The sequence below is a fragment of the Natrix helvetica genome (assembly GCF_964273705.1).
Source record: "Natrix helvetica genome assembly, chromosome: 4".
Classification (NCBI taxonomy): Eukaryota; Metazoa; Chordata; class Lepidosauria; order Squamata; family Natricidae; genus Natrix; species Natrix helvetica.
In genome coordinates, this window is record NC_138550.1 from 15614988 (window position 1) to 15640339 (window position 25352).

General features: G+C 42.7%; 1 protein-coding gene across 6 annotated transcripts in view; it reads left to right on the forward strand.

Annotated features, from left to right (window-relative positions):
* YAP1 (Yes1 associated transcriptional regulator) overlaps positions 1-22074 on the forward strand; it is a 101307-nt gene extending 79233 nt beyond the window's left edge. For all 6 annotated transcript variants that reach the window (XM_081950010.1, XM_081950012.1, XM_081950013.1 and 3 more), the window contains 3 exons: positions 6614-6741; positions 9135-9247; positions 17605-22074. In XM_081950010.1, the coding sequence (XP_081806136.1) occupies positions 6614-6741; positions 9135-9247; positions 17605-17843 (480 nt within the window). In that variant the 3' untranslated portion in view covers positions 17844-22074. The remainder of the gene's footprint in view (positions 1-6613; positions 6742-9134; positions 9248-17604) is intronic.
* Positions 22075-25352: the final 3278 nt, after the last annotated feature.

The following is a 25352-nucleotide window of genomic DNA, read 5'->3' on the forward strand; positions in this document are numbered from 1 at the left end:
TGCCTTTTCAAACTTGTAATCAGTGAAGCTGGGCTAGATTTGTATATAGTTTTATCCAGCTGTGTGTGTGAGAGAGAGAAATGAATGGGGGCCTGGGGAGGAAGTCACTACACTTGGGGAGGGAGAGCACCAGTGAGGTTAAGCAGAGTCATCCACGGTGAGGCAGCAACTAGCTCAGCTTTTTCCTTTTATTTATTTATTTTCATGATGAGAGTGGTGAGGCTGTGCCTCACCTGACTGCACGTCACTGCTGCAATGTGATTAGGAGATATCATCTGCCTGATTTTGTCTGATTTCAAAAAGCTAACTGGATTACATTTACTTAGAAATTGGATGTAGGATCAAGAAATTGCACGATTATAGGTAAGACTCTGGAATTGAGAAAATCTCAAAAAAATGGCTCTGGTAAACCCTCCTATTGCTGCCAAGAAAATTACATCGCCCATCAAATCACCAATAATGGAGCTTGACTTGAATATTTTATATATTTTTTACCTAATTAAAATACAGCCTTCAAATTTTTGCTCATAAATGTTGCTGACTCTCAAGCAAAAGAATGAACAATAATCTATGTAATCTTAATTGTTACTATGTTTACTTGCTTGAACCATTGGTTATTTTTGTTCATAATCTCTAATTCTGGATAAACTTCTGAAAGTTTAAGGTGGGATTCTTGGCTACCTATCTGTCCATATTTATTTAAATATGTAATATCAAATTGGTAGAAGCCGTCAGTGTCTTCGTCTCCTTGGATTCCAGAGGACTACAATCTTAATCTGAAATTAAATGTTTCATTTTGTGTTCTTACTTTTTTTGTTATCCAAAATATGAAGCTGGATTACATAAATTCTTGTTTTAGGACAAGATTCCTTTATGGTTATTGATAACATTGTGAGTGTGCTTTTTAGTATATTAGAAGCAATAATCTGACTGCTTATCATATAATCTATAGTGAAAAGTTCTTAGAATTAATTTCAGCAATGAAACCATTGTAGAGAAAGTTGGTTCAGACGATGTGGCAGCAATTAACTTCTTTCTAATTATTCCTGAGAGTTACTTACTTGTAGAAATACCCGTGTTTCCCCGCAATAAGACTGGGTCTTATATTAATTTTTGCTCCAAAAGGCGCATTGCGGCTTATTTTCTGCTAGGTTTCGTTTTTGGGGAAATACAGTACTAAATGCATCCGTCTGGTTGCATCTTAACTGGGAGTTATTTGGGGGGTAGTGCTTATGAGCATCCCTAACCGGGGGTTAACGATCTTAACTGGGGTTATTTTGAGGCGTAGGGCTTATGAGCATCCTGAAAAATCATGCTAGGGCTTATTTTCCAGTTGGGGGTATTTGGGGGGAAACGGGTAGTAACATCAAGTCTGCAGATTCATGTGAGATCACAGGTTCTTTTGATTAAAAATAACTTAGATTATTATTTATTATTTATTTATTTGATTTGATTTCTAGACCGCCCCCTCTCCCCGAAGGGACTCGGGGTGGTGTACAGGTACCAAATTAAAAACCTTACAAATAATCATAAATATAGTTAAAATCGAATTAAACTTTAAACCCCTGTACAAATTTATAAAAATTAAAAACTTAGCCTAAGACCAAAATTTAAAAATACAGACTGAGGTGGGAGAGCTGGAATTAGGCCAAGCCGGCTAGATTAAACAGGTGGGTTTTGAGCTTCTTACGGAAGGAGCGGAGGTCCGTGGTTGTTCTAATATCAGGGGGAAGGTCATTCCAGAGGGTCGGGCCCATCACAGAGAAGGCCCTTCCCCTGGGCGTCGCCTGCTGGCACAGCCTAGTGGACGGCACCCGGAGGAGTCCCTCTCTGTGTGAGCGAATCGGCCGAAGGGATGTGTGGGGCAGGATACGATCCCGCAAATAACTAGGCCCTGTGCCATGGAGCGCTTTGAAGATGATAATCAGCACCTTTTAATTAATGAGTTAATGAGTCAAAGCAGTAGTTGGTAACTAATAGCTCATGTAACAGAAAAAAAACCTGCCCCAGAATACCTCAAAGACGCATAAATTGAAGAGCCATTTGAGGATTGCAGTCCTGTGTATCCTTTTGATTCCGCCTGTTTTTGTCATTGTTGCTTTCCTCAACTCCACCCTTAATCATTTTTACCATGTTTATATTCAGTTAGATCCCGAAATTCAACTCTGTCTATGTGACACCTGTTTAGTCACTTTTAGGGCCCACTGGAACACCAAGACTAGATTGGTGTCCATGTCTAGAAAAATCTCTAAAAATAAAAGGGCCAACTGCCTCATAGATTTATTTTGGCTTGAATCTAAATATTCTTTAGCCTGTGGAAACTATGAGTAGTTCTCCTTAAAGTCATTTGAAAGATTCCACTCATATTTGGGAACTCTATTCCTTATACTCACTTGCTTCTGATTGGTAATATTAATATCTACAGCGAAATAAAAAAAGTTAAAATTATAAAAATGGAAACATAGCCATGGTAGGTTAGAATGTGAGTGTGTGTGTGTGGGGGGGGATTATTCAATAGACATAACAACCAAGCAACAATGGGCAACTAGCAATGTCAAAAAGAGAGAAAAAATCAGTAATAAGCCAACAAATCAATAGAATGCACAATAAGTCACAGAAAGACATTGAAACATTCTGTCAGCTCACATAATATCCTAGCTGAGGAAAAAGCCATGGCTTCAGATACTGGGAAAAAGTGTTGCACCATAATAATAATGTTTTCAGTTTTAATTTGGATTACTTATCTGTAACTATTACAGGTAGTCCTTGACTTATAACAGGTCATTTACTGACCATTCAAAGTTACAACATTACTGAAAAGTGACTTATAGCTGTTTTTTACACTTATGACCGCTGTAGCATCTCCATGGACGCATGCAGAGGTGGGTTCCTACTGGTTTGGGCAGGTTCAGCTGAATTGGTAGTGGTATGACGGCCTGGGTTGCAGAACTGGTAGCGGCCCAGGCCTGACACGCCCCCTAACCAGACACCGCCATCTTTTTGGGGAGTTCTGCATATGCGAGAACAATTTCCATTGACCTGTGCATGTGCGCATAGTGCGCATCCGGAAACAAGAGACTGGCCATAACACCAGCTAGGACCTACCCCCTGGTCACATGATTTACATTCAGATGCTTGACAACTGACTCAACATTTATGACAGTTGCAATGTCCCAGGGTCATGTGATTTCTTTGGTGACCTGAGAAGGAAATGGGGAAACCAGATTCACCTAACAACTGTGTTCCTAATTTAAGAACTGCAGTGATGCATTTAATGAATGCGGCGGGAAAAGTTGTAAAACAGTGCAGACTCACTTAACAAATTTCTCACAACATAATTTTTTAATAACATAATTTTGGGCTCAATTGTGGTTATAAATTGATGACTACCTGTACTAGCTCTTAACCACTTTTTTAAAAAAGCTACTTTTAAGTTATGGAGATTTTTCTTTTAAAAATACTCCTTTTTTCCTACATAGAACTTTATTTTAATCTGCAACTTTTTTATATTCCAGAAAATACATCCCAAATAAATAATGTTGTGCCACTACAATAATGTCGTTTTTGTCGGTGGTATCAGAATCTGAACTCTCATGACCCATTTTACATTTATGGAAACTAATACATTACTAGCATATGCTTAATAGATGTCATTTATTATTTCCAATCTTGAATATCTCAGTTTGACAGAGTTGATAAATAAATAGGATATGTAAAAAATCAAGCAGTATCAGAAATCTGTCACATTAATAGCTCTACTAGATCAGATGTATTATAAATTATCCATTATGTGCAACAATAATGTAAAGAAATTATTGTCTGCGTTTATATATTGCACTAAGCCATTCTCCATAGTGGTGGAGATAGCATCCAGGAATGCTTTTAGACTCTATCTTAAGACCAGATGTGTTTTTCTCTTCTGTCTTCCATTCATGGATATTTTAATAACTATTCTTCTACAAATCAACAACGGTTGAGGCTGGCCCCCTTTAACAGCAGGTAAGAGCAGCTTCCCGATCCAGCGAGAAGGGCTTTCACGAGCAACGCTTCGGTACGCTGACCCTAGGACTGCATAAGACATAATTAGCAGTCCCTACACGGCCCAGGGGCATCACTCATGAGTTTCCATTCCGTAGCTCTAGCCCCAGGAGCAACTCAACAGGAGCCATTTTTGCTCAACAAAGATGACGGCCGCCATTTTGAAGCAGTGCAAAAGCAAGACGCCATTTCGAGGATAGCTATTAAAATATCCAGGAATGGAAGAGAGAAGAGAAAGACACATCTTTTCCTAAGATAGACTGAGTCTAAAAGCATTCTTGGATGCTATCTCCAGCCACCAGAGAATGGGCATATCAGATAAGACCAACGTCCATTCTGAGGTTATCTTGTTTTTGACCAAGAACATTGTGTGAATGTAGACACTAAGGTATATAAAGCATGGTTTGTAACTTAGCATGTTACTTGAAGCCAACCAGAAGGTTTTTATTCAGCAAATTATTATATTGTGATGTAGTATAAATTCACTCTTGAAAAAGAACACTGGAATGCTACGAATCAAAATCTTTTTCTAGAATATTGTGAAGAAAGAACTATTAACCTTCACTTCTGAAGTCACTCTTGACAACTTTAGTGGAATGGAAAAATTACTGAAATTAAAAGCATACATATGGGGAGAACCTATATTAGAAGGCTTAATGGCATTTACAAGCAATTAAACGAATATGGGGTATGACCTATAAACAATTGTCTCAAACACAAATATAAATTATTTAATAATTATGTTATTAATAGGAGGTTTTGGAATTGTATTTGTATTCCACAACTGATTCTATGTTTTAATCTAGACTGCTCTCCAGCATAACCCTATTGCAATATTTGCCACTGCCAAATATTTGCTGATTTAATAACTAATCTGATTCAAAAAATAACATTTAAAGTGTAATTGGACAGTATTCAAAAGTTTAAATTCATTTTTACAGTAGCTCTTCTATGAATTTGATAGATTATTTTAGCTTGGTTTATAAAGTCCAGTGTTAAAAATTATGTACAAAACGAAGTGTTAAATCTTAATTTTCTTATGCCAATTAGAAATGTTTTGACTTTGTTTTTGTTTTTCTAAGTAATGAGGAAATAATAATTACCAGGCAGATCTTTTCCAGACTTCGTATTCAAACATTAACTGAAACCTGAATCCTTTCCGTATCCTTTTGATTTATGAATTAAAATATCAAGTTGCAAAGCCTCGCATTGGATTATATGCTATATGTTAATTCCATGATTAAGAAATCATATTACAATGCTTTTTTTATTCAGCTGCCTTTAAAACAACAGTCCGCCGGTTTTGTTTCTATCCAGTGTTATCTTTTATTCTGAAAACATTAATTTCATGAGGATCTTGTTGAACATAGTGGGCAGTTATGAATTACTTTTTCCTTCTTGGTATTGTGTAAGTTAAAAGCCAGGCTAATGTTTATTAAGAATGAAGGTGAGTAATATTTGAGGAGCCATTGAAGGACAGTGTCTCACCATCCCCATTAAACCTGTTGGTGCATGTCCCCATTTCTAAAGCTGCTGGCACCACCGGGTAACTTCCTATGTCTCTGGTTGCAGAACTTTGGCAAACTTTCAAGGTCCTTCCCATTGTTTAAACTGGCCCTTCCCATCTCTTCAACTAGGAAAGCAAATCCCCTTTTAACTTTATAACAACTTGAAATATCTCCTGTGTCATTAGCATTCATGTTGCCTTTGACTTGCCCATCCCTTCTCTTAAGTCTTAGGTTCTTTTCCCTGCAAGGTTGTCGCTTTTTTTCCCCTCCAGCTCCACCATTTAAGTTGTTTCTCAAATTATTTGTCACTGTACCACGATAAGGAGTGTGTAGGTACAAAAAAAAGGGGGGGGGGGGGAAATCCAGATGGTAAGAGTGAGGTAAATGGATGAGAGTTGAGTAATAACACTATGAATTCTGATGACTCTGATCAAAGACTTATTTAGTTCATCCCTCTGTTCTCACATTTGCCAACCAGATGCCTCTTGAGAAGTTTAGGTAGGAGATGCGTACTTTACATTAGTACTTTCCCACGTACCGTATTTCTCGCACTATAAGACGCAACTGGCCATAAGACACACCTAAGCTTAGAGGAGGAAAACCAGGAAAAAAAAAAACAGGTGGCGCCTGAGAGGACCACAGATAGGTGTCCTCTAATGTGCCAGCTCTGCCTATTGACTCCTGTACTGCAGAAAAGAGACAGAAGAGGCAGGCAATGACGAAGACGGAAGAGGCGGGGTTCAGAACTGTAAAAGGCTCCGCTGCTATTCACCACAGGACCCGCACCGTTTCCACCCACTTTTGGGGGATGGGGAGGACATCTTATGGACCGAAAAATACATCAATTTCCCCAACAGCTGATATTCAGATTCATACCTATGTGACTGGTGGAGGTAGTCTATAAAATGCCATGAGTAGCGTAGTAATTACTGATAACTGGTAAGAGACTTCTCCTAACTTTTGAAATTACGTAGCTTAGCACCAAACAAAGTGTCTTCCTCTAATGTTGCAACCGAACCTTGAACCTTGAATGTGAGTTATGAATATAGTCATTTCTTAATTGGCAGGAATTGGCTCTCCGAAGTCAGCTTCCCAGTATGGAACAAGATGGCACCCAGAATCGAGTATCCTCTCCCGGAATGTCTCAAGATCTCAGAACAATGACCACAAATAGCTCAGATCCCTTTCTTAACAGGTTAGTGGCAGTAGCTACCAGTGGTTTCATTTCAACAAGCCTAACGATGTTTCAAATTCTGTTTGGTTTCTGTAATCCTCTGTTTGGGACTTTGATCTGTTCCAAGAACCCCAGCTGTAAAGGGATATTTTCTTACAGGGCAAATCTAGTTCACTCTCTCATTTCCCCCTCCCCCCTCCCCCAAAAGCTGAAGATTAAGATCTGTGGAAGTCAACTGTTCAGACTTGTAGGAAAGATTTTGTCTTCAAAGTCGTAACGTGTTCTCCCAGGCACAAGCCAATAGGTGCACAGCGACTCGGAAAACCTTTTCAAACACTAGCACTGAACTTGCTCGGGGGCTCTCTCAAAGGATTTTGCAGTATTCCTGGTTTTAATTTTATTCTTTATAGCACTGACACACAGGAAATGGTGATAGGCTTTAGCATATCATATTACAAGGCAAGCAGGCTATTTTTTTTTTCTGGTGTTAATTTACACAGCCTCTGGTTACTAGTTAACAGGTTCGTGTGTTTTAATGCTTCTAATTATTGAATACCCTGTTTTCCCGAAAATAAGACCTCCCCGGATAATAAGCCCAATCGGGCTTTTTGAGCACATGCATTAAAATAAGCCCTCCCCCGAAAATAAACCCACCCCGAAAATATTGCAACACAGCAGCAGCCATGAGGTGACCACGCTCACTGACTCCTGCACCTCAAAAAGAAGACCTCCCCAAAAATAAGGCCAAGCACTTATTTATAAATAAGACCCTGTCTTATTTTCAGGGAAACACGGTAGATAAGGTTTAAAATGGGACATCAGTACACACAAAGAACTGAAAAGAAATGCTTTCTATTGTTGGTTACTTGGATATTGTTTCATTCAAAGACTGGGGTCTTATTTTTCAAGCATAAGTCAATCAAACAGAAGACAATTACTGTTTTTAATGCAATTTGCCATTTCTTAAGGGCATTCCTCCTTGCCTTACTATCATATAAATAGTATTTTCTGAATTCTGGCAGTCCTACAAAATTCTAAATTCAAGGATAGGGACTACCATAACTAAACTCTTGAGGATATCTGGAGCCCTTGTGTATGCTATATGTCTGCGTAGGTTATAGTTAAAATGTCAGTCATTGTGGAACAAGTGCATTTTTAAAGTACAGGTAGTCCTCGACTTACAACCACAAATGAGCCCAAAATTTCTTTTGCTAAGCGAGACATTTGTTAAGTGTACTTTGCCCCATTTTACAACCTGTTTGGCAGTTATTTAATAGCAATAGGAATGGCACTTAGACTTATATACCGCTTCACAGTGCTTTACAGCCCTCTCTAAGCGGCTTACAGAGTCAGCCTCTTGCCCCCAACAATCTGGGTCCTCATTTTACCCACCTCGGAAGGATGGAAGGCTGAGTCAACCTTGAGCTTGGTGAGATTTGAACAGCCAAATTTCAGGCAGCCGGTAGGCAGCAGAAGAAGCTTGCAGTACCGCACTCTAACCACTGCACCACCCCAGCTCAACTTGCTTGTCACATGAATCTGGCTTCCCCGTAGACCTTGCTTGTCAGAAGGTCACAAAAGGGGGATCACATGATCCCAGGACACTGCAACCGTCATAAATATGAACCAGTTGCTAAGCATCTGGATGTTGATCGTGTGACCATGGGGATCCTGCAAAGGTTGCAAGCGTGAAACAAAGTCGTAAGTCACTTCTTCAGTGCCGTTGTAACTTTCAACCATCACTAAACAAACTGCTATAAATCGAGGACTATTTGCACACTTTTGCAGTGGGTCAGTCAGTAGCGTAATAGTGCGTACACTAAATTTAGATTAGAATTCTCAAGAACACACAAGTAACTTAGAAGGCATTGCCAATTATTTTTTTAAAAAAATGTTGCCCTAGCGCAGGGGTGTCCAAACTTGGGAACTTTAAGACTTGTGGACTTCAACTCCCAGAATTCCCCAGCCAGCCATGCTGGCTGGGGAATTCTGGGAGTTGAAGTCCACAAGTCTTAAAGTTCCCAAGTTTGGACACCCCTGCCCTAGCGGAACTCTGCCATTAGTAACTACTGTGAATTTTTTTTTTAATTGAGACACACAGACTGACTTACCATTTTAAAAGATTGCAGCATCATAGCATTCGAGAAGTTATGTGGCGGCAGCGAAGATTAGTCAAGGTTGTGGAAGAAATTTATTGTGCTGGGAATGGATGCCACGCCGTATGCTTCATTGTGGGAACTAAGACCTGCAGAATTGAACGTTTAAAGAATTCTCCTTCACAGACTTGTTTTAATATGTGTTTTTTACGAGGAAAACGTCATTCAACCCTAACTGCGAAAATGAATGCTTTTGATGATAAATGCTGGCTGTTTCTCCCATCAGTAACCTACATTGACGTAACATTTCCCTTGCAGTGGGACATACCACTCCAGAGATGAGAGCACAGACAGTGGCCTGAGCATGAGCAGTTATAGTGTTCCTAGAACTCCGGATGACTTCCTTAATAGTGTTGATGAAATGGATACAGGTGAGGGTCATTTCCTTCCAGTTGCTGTCTGACTGATGCTTCTTGTACCTTGTTTAACTAGCAGTAAGATGGAGGGGTTGGTAGGTTGCAGTAGAATTGATATGAGTGAGACAATGGAATTGTCGGGCAACAGAAAGGTACAATGGACATTACTTTCTTCAGAGAACAAGGAATTCAACCATATGCCTCACAGCGTTCTGCCCAAACCTTAGCGTTTGTAAAGAGGAAAAAATGCTTTGGATTTATAGTGATTTTGACAACAATATTATATCTTCTTCAAAACAACTTCTTTTATGTGTGACCAGAACCTGAAAATAACATTTAACACAGCACAGTACTTAAAACAAAATGGTTCAGTTGAGATCTGCATACGTGGGACTGATTGGGGTAGATTGTAAGGGTGACACCGAAACATAATGTTATGGCATTTTATTCTATTTTACATACCCTGTTTCCCTGAAAATAAGACCTCCTCGGATAATAAGCCCACGGGCTTTTGAGCGCATTTGCTAATATAGGCCCTCCCCTGAAAGTATTGCAACACAACAGTAGCCCTGAGGTGACCACGCTCGCCGCCTCCTGCACCTCAAAAATAATAAGACCTCCCCGAAAATAAGGTCAAATGCTTATTTCGGGGGTCAAAAGAAAATAAGACCCTGCCTTATTTTCGGGGAAACATAGTAATTATGTATTAAATCATGTTGTATCTTATCCTATAACTATTGTATTTTATCCTACTCTTATTTTAAATGGTTTGTATAGGATTTTATTGGCAATATGTGTTTAAACTTTGTGCTTTGATATGGCCTATAGGCTAATCAATAAAGCTATAATCAAATATTTCTTCTTCATTTGTGTGCCCAGATATGAATCTGAAAAATTCATGGTGATGTCTTTAGGTTAAAATGGGCTGGATATTTTTGAGCTGCAAATCTGAACCATTTCCTAATTTACTGCTGCAGAAGTTCTGCAGCCTGCCTGTCCCTGTGGTTTCAGTTTTTAAAGTTCCATATTTCCCTTCAACGCACACTATTGAAAATTATTCTGACTGCAATCATACAGCTTATAATGTTGTTTATTTAATTCTCCTGTGCGCTGCTTGGAGAGTCCAAGCATGGGTTAACACAGCCTAACTGCCCTAGGACTGACTGAGTTTTTTCCCTGACCACGCCCCCTTTGCCTCTGGCAGGTCAGTTTTAAAAACTCAGTCCGCCCGATAGGACTGTTGCAGGGGAGTTCCCCAGTTTAGGCTTTTTGCTTGGACTCCCCACATCAGCATTTAAAGAAATTCCTGACCATTTCATTTGACAATCAGCTAAAGCATTTCTTGACAGCTCAGGAGGTCTGAGATTCATCGTCTGCTGCTTGTAGGCTAAGCGAGGTAGGATTGAGGCTTGTCCGGCTCCAGCTGGCGAGCGGAATCGCTACAAGGGACAACCAGCTGTTTGGCGCTGGGGATCTCTTCTTTAAAGCCGCGGAAGCCTTTTTTCGGAACCTTAGGTGTCCTAACGGCTTCTAGATTCTGCCTGGCAACAGCGGCGGCCATTTTAAACCTTTCGCGCCCTTTTCTCCACTTCGGGGAGGGTTGCCTTGGTTACTGAGGCTGCGCACGCAGCGGCGGCCATTTTAGAGCACCAAATTGCCTCAGGATTCAAACGGCAGAGCTTGCAGACCTCGCAGTCAGACCTCGCCAGTAGCAGCAGCAGCAGCGACGCTTAGTGACTGAGGGCCTTGTCCGGGGCTCCGGCAAGGCCGAACATCTCGAATACAGCCGCTTTCGCCTCTAAGGCAGGGATTTCGCCGGCTGGCTTCCCTTGCCTATTACAGCAACCGCGGACGTTTCGTGGCCGTCTGGCTCGTCCCAGCGGTGCCCTCCAGACCCCTCCAGCCTTCCTGTGACTCCAGATCAACAATGGCAGACGAAGGTTTGGAGGTGCAGGCTGGGCCTTCTTCCAAGAGGCCCAGAGTGGAGCCCCCCCCCCAAAGGAAACAAGGGAGGGAGAGGCAATCCCAATAGATCCCCTTCCCGAGCCTCAGGGGACTTACCCACCAGTAAGGAGGGAACCCGTAGAGGCCATACCTCACAGGCCCAGAAAGCCAGCAGGTCCCCAGATCAAGAGGAGGCATGGGCAAGGCCTCATTCTCCCCAAGGGAAGGTTCAGGATCAGGATTCTCCCCACCAGGATGGTTCACCTCCATCAACTGGGGGGATTTCAAGGGACTCCTCCCCAGATGCCTCCTGGGGCTACCCAGACTCTCCCAGTTCTTCTGTTAGGGAGGAATTGGAACCATATCAGGATATATTTCAGAGGGAGGAAAGGAGAACCTCCAAGGGCTCCAAGGGACGCCCAAGAGAGGACAAGGGTCCCGCATTATCAGCTGAAATGAAGGAGATCATAGCTAAGGCCATCTCCCAAGGAATAGCTGATGGTCTCAAACAGAAAGAGACTGGTTCTGCTAGCACTCCTAAAGCCAGGGCAACCCCTGCCCCTGTAGGAGACCAAGCCCCTGCTTCGCCTGGCACTTCTATTGCCACGGAGGACACAGGATTAGAGGAGGGGGAAATAGAGGATTTTGAATTATCGGAGGATGAGGACCTTCCTCCTGATAAACCGGCCTTTACAGGGTTATTTAAACCATCCCTGTTTAAATCCATCCTTCACAAGGCCATAGCAGCCACTGAACTTGGGCCCACTCCCAAGAGTGCCTCAGCCACCCCCCCTCCCACTAAGGACCACAAGGAAGGTTTATTCCAGGAACCTTCACCAACCCAGGAAATGATTCCAGTTCCGGACTTATTCCTGGACGTAGTCCAAAGGCAGTGGGTCCAACCTGGTACCCTGACCAATCCCAGCGGGGGGGACAAATCCCTTTACGCTGTAGAAGACAAAATGGATGAGGTGCTGAAGTTGCCTGAGGTGGATGCCCCGGTGGTCTCTCTAACTTCTACTTCTAATCTTCCAGCAGATTTACTCGAGGGACTCAAGGCCGAGGACAAACGCTCAGAAAAGGCGTGCCACAAGACGCACCAGGCGGCTGCCTGGGCCATTAGAGCATCCACCTCGGCATCATTCTTCACCAGGGCTTCTCTCCTCTGGCTAAGACAACTCAGGTCCAAACCTCCCTCAGCAGGTTCTAGATGGCGGCATGATATCAATAAAATAATAACCGCCGTAGAGTATTCAGCAGATGCCTCCCTTAATGCGGCCAAATTCGCATCTAGGGCCTTGGCGTCCAATGTGACATCACGTCGCCTGCTGTGGCTCCGCCACTGACAGGCTGATATGAAGGCCAAATGGAAGCTTGCTTCCGCCCCATTTAAAGGAGGGCAACTCTTCGGAGAGGCCTTGGAGAAGTTTGTCATAGAAACAAAGGACAAACGCAAAATTCTCCCGGCCACCTTGAAGAAAGCCGAACGTAAGGGTTCAGGTTCATTCAGGAGACAGCCCTTTAGAGCGCAGGATAACTCTCAAGCTTCCGGCTCTACTTCTTCTTATCAGAGGCCATTTCCCCAGACAGGTGACAGGGGACAGGACAGGACAAATTACGGGTCCAGGGGAAGGCAGCAACAACAGCATTCCTTTCGGAAGCCATTTCGTGGGGGATCCAATTCCCGACAGTTTCGTAGGGGGAAGTGACCATCACAGGAATCCTCCCATAGGGGGTCGGCTCCAAATATATGCCGACAGGTGGGAGGAGATAACTTCGGACACTTGGGTCCTCAACTCGATCAGGAGGGGCCTAGTGCTGGAATTCTTATCCTTCCCTCAACAAAAATTTATTCGTTGTCCCATCCCCAAGAATCCCCAAAAGAAAGATCTCATGCAGAAGGAGATCCTCCATCTGCTCGAAATCAGGGCCATAGAACCGGTTCCCAAAGAACAGGAGAAACGAGGATATTATTCCATCCTCTTTCTAGTCCCAAAGAACTCAGGAGGGTGGAGGGCCATCTTGGATCTAAAGTGCCTAAATCAGCATCTGGCATACAAAAGGTTCAAGATGCAGTCCCTCCACTCCATCCTGGCTTGCACTCGACAGGGGGATCTCCTCACATCGATAGATTTGAAGGAAGCTTACCTCCATGTCCCCATCCACCCTGCCCACAGAAGGTTCCTGAGGTTCCACTACGACGGGAGGCATTATCAATACAGGGCCCTCCCATTTGGCCTCTCGTCTGCCCCCAGGACCTTCACCAAAATCTTGGCAGTGGTGGCGGCCCACCTCCGGAATCGACCAATTCGGCTAGAGTGTTATCTAGACGACATAATAATTCATTCTTCCAATCAGAAACAGGCCCGAAGGGACGTTCAGGTGACCATACGGACTCTACAACACCACGGGTTTTCAGTGAACCTGCAGAAGAGTCACCTAGAACCGACCACCCGAATCCAACATCTTGGCGCCATAATCGACTCCGTCTCCTGCCAGGTATTTCTGTCTCCAGACAGGATGGCGAATCTTCAGAACAAACTTCGTCTATGCAAAGCTCCCAGGTCAGTGCCGATTTTGCAACTATCCCAGCTCCTGGGCATCATGATCTCCTGCCTAAAAGTGGTTCCCTGGGCACGGCTTCACGCAAGGGAGCTGCAATGGTTCCTTCTGCCAATGCAGAGATCAAGGGACAGCAACTCGTTAAGACGCGTGAAACTACCGCCAAAAGTACTTCGCTCCCTGCATTGGTGGAGCACAGCGGCGGTCAGGAAAGGGTGCCTCTTCAAGGAGCCCGAAAGGCTGGTTGTAACAACAGATGCCAGCCTACAGGGATGGGGAGCGCACTGCCAGGGACATCTTGCACAAGGAAAATGGACACAGAGGGAGGTGGCCCACAGCATAAACTGGCTAGAACTGAGGGCCGCTCGCCTCGCTCTACGTCACTTTGCTTCTCTGATTGTGGGTCATCATGTACTGTTGTTAACAGACAATGTTGCCACAAAGGCCCACATCAACAGGCAGGGAGGCACGCACTCCAAAAATCTCATGCAGGAGGCGGAACTATTGTGCAGATGGGCGGAGCGACATCTGGCGTCCATAACAGCGGACCACATATCGGGGACGAGCAACCAAGAAGCGGATTGGCTGAGTCGGCAGACGATAGACCACTCAGAATGGCGGCTGCATCCAGACATCTTCTCTCAGATCGTGGAGAAGTTCGGCAAACCGCAAGTAGACCTGTTTGCAACAAGCACCAAAACACATCTGCCCCGCTTCTTCACTCGATACCACTCGCCCTTAGCGGAGGGGACGGATGCGCTGAGGAGCACTTGGCCCTCAGGACTCCTGTACGCGTTTCCACCGCTCCCTCTCATACCCCAAGTAGTGACCAAATTACTGTCAGAAAAGGCCGATCTAATCCTAGTGGCCCCTCACTGGCCCAGGAGGTCCTGGTACGCGGACCTTGTCAGCCTCTCCATCCAAAGTCCGTGGAGGATTCCTCAGGAGCAGATCTCCCTCAGCCAGGGTCACATCAAGCATCCAGATCCCCAGTGGCTGCAACTAGCCGTTTGGCACTTGAGGGGGACCTCCTGAGGAAGCAGAGATTTTCAGACAAGGTCATCAGAACTATTCAAGCGTCCAGGAGACCTTCCACTACTAGGATATACGAATATACGTGGAACGCTTTTTCATCTTGGTGTCAGGACAAGGGTGTGCAGGACATTTCGGCTTCAGTGCCAAATTTGCTGGAATTTCTCCAAGAGGGTCTGGACAAAGGTCTCGCGCCCAATACGCTCAAGAGGCAGGTGGCGGCACTATCCACCATTCTTACCTGTAAATCTGCTAGATCACTTAGTCAGCACCCACAAGTAAAGAGCTTCCTCAAGGGGGCGATGAACATCTCTCCTCAGGTGGTTCATCGATATCCCTCCTGGGATTTGCCATATGTCCTGAAGGCCTTAACGGGGGCTCCCTTCGAACCTCTCAGGAAGGCAAGCCTCCATCATCTGACTATTAAGACGGCCTTCCTCATAGCTATAACATCGGCTCGCAGAATTTCTGAATTGGCTGCGCTGTCTGTGAGGGAGGACCTTTGCATTATTCATACTGACAGAATCATTCTGAGACTTGATCCATCTTTCATCCCAAAGATGAATACTCAGTTTCATAGAGCCCAGGAAGTGATTCTTCCTAATTTTTGTCCAAATCCAGTACATCAGAAGGAAAAAATCTGGCATAAATTAGATGTAAGAAGGGCAGTCAAAATTTACATCAAACGATCAAGGGAATTTCGGCGTTCCGAATCCCTATTTGTCTCCTTCCACCCTGGGTCCCTTGGTCGCAAGGTTTCATCTCACACAATTGGACGTTGGCTGAGGGCTTGCATCAAGCTAGCCTATGAGACACAAGGCAAGACTGCACCACGAAGAGTAACCGCGCACTCAACGAGGAGCGCTGCAACTTCAGCTGCTTGGGCGACCCAGGCGCCCATCATAGACATTTGCAGAGCGGCCACGTGGGCCTCGCCCACGGCGTTCATCAAGAACTATAAGATCGATATCTTTGCCTCGGCAGAAGCCTCCTTTGGAAGACGTATACTACAAAGGGTTGTGGAGGCTACAAAGGACAATGACTCTGCCCGCCCTGGGACACGATAGCTTGGGTATGTCCCATGCTTGGACTCTCCAAGCAGCGCACAGGAGAAAGACCGTTGGCTTACCTGAACGGTCGTTCTCTGGGCGCTGCGGGAGAGTCCAAACCCACCCAGGGTTCGAGGATCCAGATCCAAAACTCTGCAGAGACTGGTTGAAGGCGTCCTATTGCACATTTCGTTTTTAAAACTGACCTGCCAGAGGCAAAGGGGGCGTGGTCAGGGAAAAAACTCAGTCAGTCCTAGGGCAGTTAGGCTGTGTTAACCCATGCTTGGACTCTCCCGCAGCGCCCAGAGAACGACCGTTCAGGTAAGCCAACGGTCTTTCTTTTATATTATTTATTTAATTTTTTTTTAAAAAAATTAACCTTAATCTTGAAAATAGTTCCAGAATGTCCTACAAGATCAGTCATAAGACAACTAAATAACATCATGCTAAAAGAAAGCGATGGGGGAGAAAAGCAAGTAGAAGGTTTTAAATTGATAACCTCCCTTTAAGGCAGATGGGCCTTTTATTGTGGGCTGCTATGAAGTTTCCGAAGAGTAACCTCGCTTTGATTTTCTCTTCCTTGAGCAACAGTTGTTGCAAGTTATCTCAGAACAGATTATTGGCAGTTGTTCTTGCTATCAGTTGATGCCTTCCTTCCTTCAAAGGAGTTGTTTCAGTAGGGGGTCTCCATGATTTAATAGAATAGAATAGAATTCTTTATTGGCCAAGTGTGATTTGGACACACAAGGAACTTATCTTAGGTGCATGTGCTCTCAGTGTACATACTGCCCCATACATCCCTACGACCAATCCACTCACACAGAGAGGGACTTCTCCGGGTGCCGTCCACTAAACAGTGTCGGGGGGCGACACCCAGGAGCAGAGCCTTCTCTGTGATGGGCCCAGCCCTGTGGAATGACCTCCCCCGTGACATCAGGATGACTTCCGATCTCCGCTCCTTCCGTGTACAGCTTAAGACCCACCTTTTTCAATTATCTGGCCTGGCTCAACCGTAGTTTTTCCTTATTCCTCCTGACAGTCCTTTTAAATTTTAAATTGTGTTAAATTAAATTGTGTTATTATTAAGGGGTATTTTAATGGCTGATTTTTAACATTCTTAATGTGATGTAATTGTTACCTCCTCCGTGCATGTATGTCTTTGTATATGTGTGGATTTGTTGTTTATGTGTTCGCACATATGTTTTTAGGTTTTATATGTTTTATTGTACGCCGCCCCGAGTCCTTTTTGGAGAGGGAGCGGCTAATAAATTAAAAATTATTATTAATTATTATTATTATAAGGAGAATAAAGTACATTCATCAAGAATAAAAAGACGCAACATTTCGTGATAGTCAAGGTTACTAATAAGTTATCAAATCGTACTAGGAAACAATAAAAACAATATAAATTGAAAGATACAAGCAACATGGTTATAATAAGTGGGGAGAGATAGATAATAGGGAGGAAGAGAAGAAGAATAGTAATACAATTATCTTAGTAAATTATTGACAGTGTTGTGGGAATTAGTTGTTAAGCAGAGGGATGGCCCTTGTGTCTAGTTGTTCTGGTGTGCAGTGCTGTATAGCATTGTTTTGAGGGTAGAGGTTGAAACAATTTATGTCCAGGATATGAGGGGTCTGTAGATAATTTTCACAGTGATGATTTTTTCACAGTGATGCTGCTGCATAGGGCGGGGGTTGGCTTCAGATGAGCAGTATTTAGAGCCACTTCAATATATATATATGTGCTTAATGCCCTGCTTTGCATTCCTTGTGTGTATCTAGGTGACACAATCAACCAAAGCTCCATCCCCTCCCATCAGAACCGTTTTCCAGACTACCTTGAAGCCATTCCGGGGACTAATGTGGACCTTGGAACGCTGGAAGGCGACGCGATGAATATAGAAGGAGAGGAACTGATGCCAAGCCTACAAGAAGCTTTGAGCTCTGATATCCTTAATGACATGGAATCTGTGCTGGCAGCCACCAAGCTAGATAAAGAAAGCTTTCTGACCTGGTTATAGGGGCCTCAGGGAGATGGAATTGGAAATCTTTGAAGGATCTAAGGAGATAAGACATGTACCTTTGTTGAGAACGGTATCATAAAGGCATCTTGGCTTATGATCAGAGAGGAAAACATTTTACTGAACAAAATACTTCCGATGTTGTTGATCCAATGTTTTGTTCTTTTTTTTTTTTTTTGTCCAATCGCTGCTGTTATATCGCTGACCTCTTTCACATTGACTCTGAAGAATTCTGTTGTTGTTTTTTTTCTGTTGCAACTACTGTTCAGCATGGTAGTAATGGGCAGGGAGAGGATGGAAAAGTTGGGAGAGAAAGGGTGTAGTATATCCTTTATTGTCATTGTACATCATGTATACAACGAAATTGGTTAGAGAGAAAGAGAGAAAGAAAGAGACCAGCTATATTTCTGGATAATGTCTATCATTCCTTTTTGCCCTGCTTTCTGTTTGCTTGTCCTTTTCTTTGACTAAGGATGTTGCGGAGCTTCAGCTTTTGTGTGTTGGCAAAAAACAAAATAACCCTAGCCCAGCAAGCCAAAAAAGACGTACCTGATAAGTGGGGGAATCCATACCAATTTGGGAATAAAACATAAAATGTTTTATTGTTGGGCACGAATCATCAGACATTTAAGTGTTGGGTACAGTTCTTCATGCCACTTGATCTATATTGAACAAAACGGACACATGCCAAGGATGGCTATTGGATTGTGCCCACTGGCAACTTCTTAATTCCCTCAGTTAGCTTGCTCACGTTTTGCATCGTCGTAAAAAAAACCTTTCCTACGAAAACATGGGTCGTTGCCTCTTTCGCTTGCTTTCCAAATTTTAGACCTCTCTTTAATTATAGCAGTAGATTAGAAAAGGAACGTTCTGTTTTGTGTATTGGTTGTTTTTGTTTTAATATTTTTAAATAGTGAAATTTTCTGACTTCACCTAGTCTTATTTAAGTCTGAATGGATTTTTTTTATACTAAGCTAGTATAGCCAGTTAATATCAATAGCTCTATGTTTTGTTTACCGCTTTTAAAAAGATAACTTTGAATGTATTCATTAGATTAAAGAGCCTTTGGCTTAAGTTTCACCCCTCTATCCAGAATTCAAAGAAACGTCCTCTTCTTACAGAATTCTTTACCTAAATGTACTCATTTGAACATTAGCCTCACACATTCTGGAAGGAGTTTTTAAAGCTTTTAACCTTGTCATTTAAGAATGGCCAGCCGTCGTGCTTTTACCCTCAGCTTTCAACACGGTAAACCTTACATAGAGTTCTTAATCAAAGGACAGTTTTTTGTCATTGATTGGGGAGCTTTTTAATGTTGATGAAATTGTTGGCTTGAGAATCAAGTGTCCCCAGTGAAAAGAAAATGAAGCTTTCCTGTACATAGTTTCATGATACTGTCTGCACTATCAGGTGAGTTTACAATATTAGCAATGGGAACACTAAAGTTAAACTATATCAAAAGCATACTGAAAAATAGGTCCATTGTACACTTAGAAGACTGTAAAGATATGTGACAGATGGCAAAATGAGCATGTAGTTGGCCATGTATTTTAGTTGTAGTGATTAGCACTGAAGTCAAAGAGTGAGCATATATCTATAACTTTACTTTTAGCAGGAATGGTTTATCCTCAAAGTTGTCTGTAGGAATTGTGATATTCCAAAGAGTATTTTAAATGAACAAAATGGCCATGTTGAAATATAAGCTATGATGCCTTTTTTTTCTCCACTTTAAATGCATTGGCACCAATAAGTGCCTTATAGGTCTGTCAACATTCCCATTAATTTGTTACCTTTATTGCAAGAGTTTATAATATTAACCTGTCTAGTTTAATGAAAAGAAGGACATGGGGAGACATGATAGCAGTGTTCCGATATCTCAGGGGCTGCCACAAAGAAGAGGGAGTCAAGCTATTCTCCAAAGTACCTGAGGGTAGAACAAGAACCAATGGGTAGAAATTAATCAAGGAGAGAAGCAATTTAGGACTAAGGAGAAATTTCCTGACAGTTAGAACAATCAATCAGTGGAACAACTTGCCTCCAGAAGTTGTGAATGCCCCATCACTGGAAGTTTTTAAGATGATGTTAGATAACCATTTGTCTGAAGTGGTGTAGGGTTTCTTGCCTAAGCATGGGGTTGGACTAGAAGACCTCCAAGGTCCCTTCCATCTCTGATATTCTATATTCTAACCATCAAGAAAAGTTTAAACCTGAAATTCAGTGTATAATTTTCAGACTAGGACAAGGGTGTATAGCTCAACGCTCAGGGGCCAGATCTGGCCTACAGGGTGCTTAGATATGGCCCATGGGTTGCCCGGGGAACAGCAACGGACTGGCCCCCAGTGCCTCTGCCAGCAAAAACAGAGATGGGGGGGGCACACGTAGCCCTCCTAAGCTCCATTTTCACTGGCAGTGGCTTGCAGGAGGCCATTACAGCCAAAAACGGAGCTCGGGAGTCCTTTTTCTCTGGCACAGGGCTTGAGTCACCACAGGCACCCCCGATAGAATGACATCAAGCTGGCCTCGCCCACCAAGGCCAGGCCCACTCCCCCCCCCCCCAGGTCAAACACAACCCTGATGCAGCCCTTAATGAAATCAAGTTTGACACCCCTGGATTAGGACATGCTTTAAAAAAAACAACAACTCTGGATGGAGTCCAGTTCTTTGCTCAAGTTGATAAAAGTTATTTCCACTTGCTGTCTTGTGAAGCAGGAAATGCCCTCTCCCTCGGGCACCACGTATTCAACCTGCAAATCTGCTCTAAAGAGATTGGCTCTTTGGGAAAAGATTTATGGGTACAAGGAAGAGAAGTCAAGAAGTGTAATGCTGGGTTTCAGCCACGTCTCCCTTTTTAGTTGACCCGAGGATGAAGTTAAACAGTTGTAGCCTTGAGTTGTTGTTTGTTGTGTGTGTGTGTGTGTGTGTGTGTGTGTGTGTGTATGCCGATAAGCCACAGCTTAACGAATTATTTTTCTTCTGCGGTACCATATCAACCTCCCAAGTCGGTGAACATGGAAATGGGGTCATACCAGCAGATTCTAAGTCCCGTTAAGAGGATTCCTCTGTTTTTTTTAAATTTCCCCCATCCTTTCCAAGAAATACTTGAAAGCCAACTGAAACTAACTACAAATTGATTCAAATAGTGTTCCAAACAGGATAAAGGATGAGAAAATCTGAGATCTTGCATTTGGTTTTTTTTTTCCATACATGGGAGGAATGGAATATAGGCCCCTGTTTGAATATCAAATAGGAACTTTTGAATTCTTGTACCCAACCAATCATTCTTGGTTGCTTTACTTGGTGACAGCTTTAAAGTTGGAACATTTCTTTTGCCCTAATTTTTCCTTTTGTACACTACACTACACAGCTCAAACTATATTTGAGTAGCACTGCTAGAGAAGTACTTACCTAAAACTCTCCTTGAATTTCTCTTTTAACACTAAGCCTTCTGTATAGTACTTAACTCTAGTTACTCTTTAGGTGGGAAACGTGCCTTAGCAATCACTCATACTGTTGGCGGAAGAAAAACAAACGAGATGCTATTACAATTTTTTTTTTGCATTCAAATTTATCATTTGACAAAGTGGCTTACTCTTTTTTAGGGAATTGAAATGCAAAAGAAAAAAAAGTGTTATAGGTAGTATTTTGTATTGACTGGTGTATATATTTAAACAGATTTACTGTCCTAACTTTATGGCTTCTAGATATTTTTTAAAGTACCGTGTGTTCAAAATAGGATGAAAGCTTATGAATTCTTCTGTATGTTTGGCAACATGCTTTGAAAAAAAATACGCTGTTTCGATAAATCACGTGGATTCACAGTTGTACCAATCAGTGTTGGAGCTCAAGCAATGCAAGGTTAAGAGCAATTAATGGTACCCTATCTTTTGCACATATGGAAAATCCATACGAAAATGACTTCACTTGCAATCAATTGGGGGGGAGGGGGAATGACTTTTTATACAAGAGGTGGATTTGTATGTTTGTCTAAAGTGACACTTTTTCCTTTGGGTGAAAAACGTTATATTTTAAAACATTTTCTTTTAGAGAACTCTGAAACACAACTCTCAAATATATATAGTTATAAATGTTATATTTTCTTTAGGTGTAAGAGCATGCCTATGTTAGATACCGTAGTAAATTCTGTTACATTATTTTCCTTTATGTAATACATTTTTCACTGCTTTTTTGTTTTTGTTTTACATGATATAAATATATACTTTGCGCTTAACAATGTGTTTGTTTTATTTTTAAAATATTTATATTTTTAATATTGAACACATCCTAATGCTAATAAAACCCGAATAGGGGCGAATTTGCACCCATAAACTGACAGGTAACTTAAAATAATGACTGGGGGAAGTGTTTTTGCTTTTAATTTATAACCATATTTGAAGACAAAAAATGGTGTATATTCTCAAGAAATCCAAGTATTTTTAAGAAATGTAAGCTTGGCTGGCACAAGGTTAAACGAGGCTGTCAAAGTGGTGCTTTGCCCATCTATATATATAAAACTGTGTGTGTGTGTGTGTGTGTGCTGGAACACCGCGAGCAGTTTCAACCAAACTTGGTACACAGATAACTTACTCGCTGGGAAAAAAATATTGTGGGGGTAAGACACCTAACACCACTTGGGGTGTATGTTCTATTAAGATGCAGCCTGTTGTGTTTTAAAATGGCTTCTACTGTACTGCTGTAAAATGGCTTCTACCGTGCAGCACAGTGGAGTTGCCATGGTAACGGCTTCACACTACTCCACAAGGGGGCTCCCTCTGGTAAGTGGGAAAATCCAACATTAGAAATTAAATTTGGTCCGGACATTTTCCCCCCATAAATAAATGCCCGGGCAACGCCGGGTTATCAGCTAGTTCAAAATAAAATTGTTTTGCAAAGTAGGTTGGCATGAGCAAAATACTCAATAGAGGCATTACATTTGTCACATCTTTCAGAATTATTGTGTAGCTGCTTCAAAGTGCGTCCTGTTTCCTACAGGTACGTGCACATTCACAGGCAACATTTCCAATGGGAATTTCCATGTGACCGGGGGGGGAAAACCTTTTGAAGCAGCTGTGAGTCTTTCAGAGAACATTGCTGCTTTAATTGCTTCAAAGAGAGTGTCAAAGGGTGGGTCATTTATTTGAGATACAGAAGGAGAAGTCGTCTATGGAGACTTGAAACTCTTCACCTCTCAGGTTTGTGATACAGTGAGGTGCCCCTTTGACTGAAACTATATAGCAGATTACTAACAAGTCTGCAAGATCTTTCTACCGTGGGAATGACTTTTTAGAATTTCCCCCCCAAATGATGGAACTTTTGGGGTTTAGCTTTTTTCGATATTACGCTGATCTTAAATTGCAATAATAGATTTGGTTTTGTACCCAGAGCTTGGACCACCAGAGCTTGGACCAGGGGTCTCCAACCGTGGCAACTTTAAGCCTTGTGGACTTCAACTCCCAGAGTTTCTCAGCCTGGCTGAGGAACTCTAGGAGTTGAAGTCTACAAGTCTTAAAAGTTGCCAAGGTTGGAGACCCCTGGCTTAGTATACTCAAAAGAATGTTTATGTATCTTAATATTCGACTTACAACAGTTCATTTAGTGACCGTTCAAAGTTACAATGGCCCTGAAAAAGTGATTGATGACCTTTTTTTTCACACTTATGACCGTTGCGGCATTCCCCATGGCCACGTGATCAAAATGCAGACACTTGGGGACTGACTCATATTTATGACGTTTGCAGTGCCCTGGGGTCATGCATTCAGCTTCTGAGACCTTCTAACCAGTAAGTCAATGGGGAAGCCAGATTCACTTAACAACTGTGTTACTATCTTAGCAGCTGCAGTGATTCACTTAACAACTGGCAAGAAAAGTTAAACGGGGCAGAATTCACTTTTGTTAATGTTTCACTTAGCAACAGAAATTCTGGGTCCTAAGTCGAGAACCACCCCGTTTATAACCCAGCGTTAATGAAGCAGATTATGTTTCTAAGGTGTTCATGGATAGAGAAGCACAAGTGACCAGAATGGGCCTCATCGCCAGCCGTGTGCAGTAGCTGCCAAAAAAGCCAACACAATTCTAGGCTGCATCAACAGGGATAGAATCAAAATCACGTGAAGGGTTAATACCACTTTATAAGGCCTTGGTGAGGCCACACTTGGAATATGCATCCAGTTTTGGTCGCCACGATGTAGAAAAGATGTGGAGACTCTAGAAAGAGTGCAGAGAAGAGCAACAAAGATGATTAGGGGACTGGAGACTAAAACATAGGAAGAACAGTTGCAGGTATGCCTAGTTTAATAGTAAGAAGGACTAGGGGAGACATGATAGCAGTGTTCCAATATCTCAGGGGCTGCCACAAAGAAGAGGGAGTCAAACTATTCTCCAGGGCACCTGAGGGTAGAACAAGAAGCAATGGGTGGAAAGTAATCAAGGAGAGAAGCAACTTAGAACTGAGGAGACATTTCCTGACAGTTAGAACAATTAATCAGTGGAACAGCTTGCCTCCAGAAGTTGTAAATGCTCCAACACTGGAAGTCTTTAAGAAGATGTTGGATAACCATTTGTCTGAAGTGGTGTAGGGTTTCCTGCCTAAGCATGGGGTTGGACTAGTAGCCTTCCAAGGTTCCTTCCAATTCTATTATTCTATTCCAAAAAAAAAAATATCTGTTACCTTTAAAACAATTCTGTGTTGAATTTAGGGAGTGGGAGCGGGGAGGTGGTTGCCCATTTATATAACATCAATTATGCAGTGGTTAGAGTGCAGAACTGCAGGCTACTTCTGCTGACTGCCCACAATTTGGCAGTTCAAGTCTCACCAGGCTGAAGGTTGACTCAGCCTCCCATACTTCCAAGGTCAGTAAAATAAGGAGCCAGATTGCTGGGGGCAATAGGCTGACTGTAAACCCCTGAGAGAGGGCTGTAAAGCACTGTGAAATGGTATACATGTTTCCCTGAAAATGCGACCTCAGAAAGTAAGTCCTACCTTGATTTTTACACATGTGCCAAATATAAGTCCCACCCTCCAAAATAAGCCTTAATTAAGACTCCGCCCTCTCCAGGGTGCAAAAATTAAGCTAGATGGGGGGGTGGAGCTGCCCTGCTACTTACCTTTGGATAGTTGCAACCAGGCCTCGCACACCTAGGCCCATTTCTTCTGCAGCCAGCAAAGCAAAGCTTTCCTGAAGGCCTCTGACAGCAAAAAGGAGGCCAGGGATGAGACGCGCAAGTGAGGTGAGGAAGTGGATGACATTCCTCCCTTGAAAATAAGACCTGGTGCCTTCCTTAGTGGCAAAAAAGGGTCTTATTTTTGGGAAAACACAGCTAAGTGCTATTGCTTATAAATGAAAACTGATGGGCTCAGCTTCCATCCTGACCCAAATGTAAGGGAAGAGCCAGGTTTTAATGGACTTTCAGAAGGCCAGGTTGGGGAGGCCCTCCATATTTAGGGACGGGGTGTCTCAAGGCAGATGCCACTCCCAGGTCCTGTTCTGAAATAGGCTTCCCAAGAGCATGAAG